The 2633-nt window shown below is 35.3% G+C and overlaps 1 protein-coding gene across 1 annotated transcript; it reads left to right on the top strand.

Moving 5' to 3' along the window:
* Window positions 1-1560: 1560 nt before the first annotated feature.
* On the top strand, window positions 1561-2373 carry LOC135834015 (uncharacterized). Its single transcript, XM_065347853.1, has one exon. It carries the CDS (start codon window positions 1561-1563, stop codon window positions 2371-2373), a length of 813 nt encoding a protein of 270 aa, XP_065203925.1.
* The last annotated feature ends 260 nt before the right edge of the window (window positions 2374-2633 follow it).

Below are 2633 nucleotides of genomic sequence, written 5' to 3'. Positions count from 1 at the left end.
TTAAATCACCTGCGTGATCGTCTGTTTTTTTGCCTCATTGAAAAGCAATTTATGATTTGGGTATCGACATTAACCTTGGAAAAGATCAGTTTGTCGATTCAACTCACCATTATCCATTTTCAATACTCGATAGGTACAATATTCATCAACCCTATACATTCGAAGTGAAAAATACTATGTACAAATTGCTCAGCAAATAAATATACTTACGAGGAATTATCATCCGCGTAATCGAACAATTATACTCATTGGTACGATTTCATGTACCATTATGTGAATTTATTAATGACAACTGATAGTTTTAAGTGTTGATAATGAAAACAGGAGGCCAGCGCAATACCCGTTTACCCCAAATTTCTTCTCACATAAACTATAAAATATGATGTAAAACTGATCATAAAATGAAATAAAACAAACGAGCTTGATCGTAGTCTTCTGAAAACATTTTTGTCGTGAAAATCGTACTTTGCCATAAAGGGATCATTCGCAGCTTTTCTCTGTGAAATTTGAATTTGATTTAATTACACGTGTTTAAGATGGCAGTGAAAGTTATCGGCGTATGTTTGACGTTATCATGCGTTTTTCTATGCGCATTGGGTGATTTAAAAATAACTGAAGACCAATTCGCTCAATTTAAAGGGTAAGATTATTATTAACCAATGATTGCCACAACAAAATTCAAAGTTTTTGAATTTTTATTACGAAAAATATGAAATAAACCGACGCTGGTTCCTTTGTCAGTAAAACCAACTTACCTGATACTAAGCAATCTTTATTATCATTTTTTTTTCAGGACAGATCCAACAAAATTTTGCGGATGCAAAGAAAGTATGGAAAAGTTTTGTAATTCGATTGTCAAGATAGAATTCGGGATATCCTTAAACGGACCCTTCCAAAAGGGTTATCCAGAATGTCAGAGCACACATGTTAAAGTAGAAAAAAACTGCGGTGGAGGTACAACTTTGAAAAAAACCCATGTAATCGTTTGTTCATGGGAACAAGAAAAGTTGTATTACGTTTACGGTAAAGGGCAGACAGAAAATAAGGTGATCGGTTACTATGCTGACGGTCACGGTTATTGTCATTTTGTGAACGAGTATCCATACAGTGGCAATTAACACAGAAGCGAAAAGTGAATACTGTGAAGAAAAAATTACTTGAAAATTTCTCAATCCTGCACGTTTCTTCTCATATTCCTCATGTTGTATTATAACTACCAATATTGATATTAAAGCTGCATAATTACTGATCTTTTTTCATTTTTTAAGTAATTTTGTGATTTATCAGAAAGATATAGCCAACATCCATATTTTATTTATTTATTTATTTATTTATTTATTTATTTATTTATTTATTTATTTATTGAAGAAACAAACAGAAAAGCAATCTGTTGCAAAGAGTTCGATAAAAACCTTAGTAGAAGACAGACGTGTTTTAGTGCGTAAAGTTTGTCGGATATATTTAACAGGTTCTCGTTTTATCAGTGTCTAGCTAGTGTGGTGCGTTATCGCTGGCAATTCTGTACGAACAGTTATCATTCAGCGTGTTTATTATTGCAAAATGTCGCTGAATGAAGAATTCATTTCAGAGCTCAAAGCTATGATCAACGACGTTAAAACTATCAAAACTACAGTGGAGAAGACGGATGAAAAAATAAATAATTTTACAGCTGAAATCCTCCAGGTAAAGGAAGAAAATAAGCAGCTAAAGGTAGAGGTAACAAATTTAATTAAACAAAATCAGCAACTTGTGATGAAAGTGAACGATTTGGATCAATACAGTAGAATCGATAACGTGATAATAAGCGGCATACCGGAAGAAGATAACGAAGACATAATAAATGTGGTCAAAGAAACAGCGAATAAATTGGAGGTAAACCTAATGGATCACGATATAAGTATTGCTCACAGGTTGAAATCGACAAGAGGCAAAATACCACCAATAATCGTCCGTTTTACCAATCGAAATAAGAAGATAGCTTTAATTAAAAATTCCAAGCGATTGCGACTCAAACCTATCTACGTAAACGAGCAGTTAACACCCTACACTATGTCCCTATTCAAAAGCGCAAGAGATCTGAAAGAAGAAGGACTTATAGAACGGGTATGGACTAAAGACGGGAAAGTATTTATCATGGAAGAAGAAAACGGCCTCAGTAAAAGAATAACAACAGAAGATGATTTACCCTCTCCTACCCAGGAGGACAATGCTGAAGAAAATCAGGCCCATCACGTAGCAGGTGTCAGCCAGCAGACACAGTCGGAAGGAGTAATACTGAGACCCAGACAGACAAAGACGTTGACCCTGTCACAGCTGGGAAATAAAAATAGGAATAAACGCAATAAGTCGAAGACAGGAAATAGGAATAAATAAGAATCGAACTCCGCTTGCCCAGAAAGGCTGGTCACCAAGGGCAAGGAAGACCAAAAAGCAAACGTCCCACTTAGAATAGCAACCTTAAATGTACGTACGTTAAAATCAGAGGAAAATTTAATCGAATTGGAAGAGGCGTTTGAAAAGAGCAAAATCCACGTTCTGGGTATGTCAGAGATGCGCCGTTCTAATGTAGTAATCAAAAACACGAAAGATAACTACTTGATGGTTCACTCAGATAGTGCTGGGGGGCAAAAAGG

Source organism: Planococcus citri, chromosome 2 (assembly GCF_950023065.1).
Source record: "Planococcus citri chromosome 2, ihPlaCitr1.1, whole genome shotgun sequence".
Classification (NCBI taxonomy): Eukaryota; Metazoa; Arthropoda; class Insecta; order Hemiptera; family Pseudococcidae; genus Planococcus; species Planococcus citri.
Note: the sequence above shows the minus strand (reverse complement) of the source record. Positions and strands in the feature narration are given on the sequence as shown.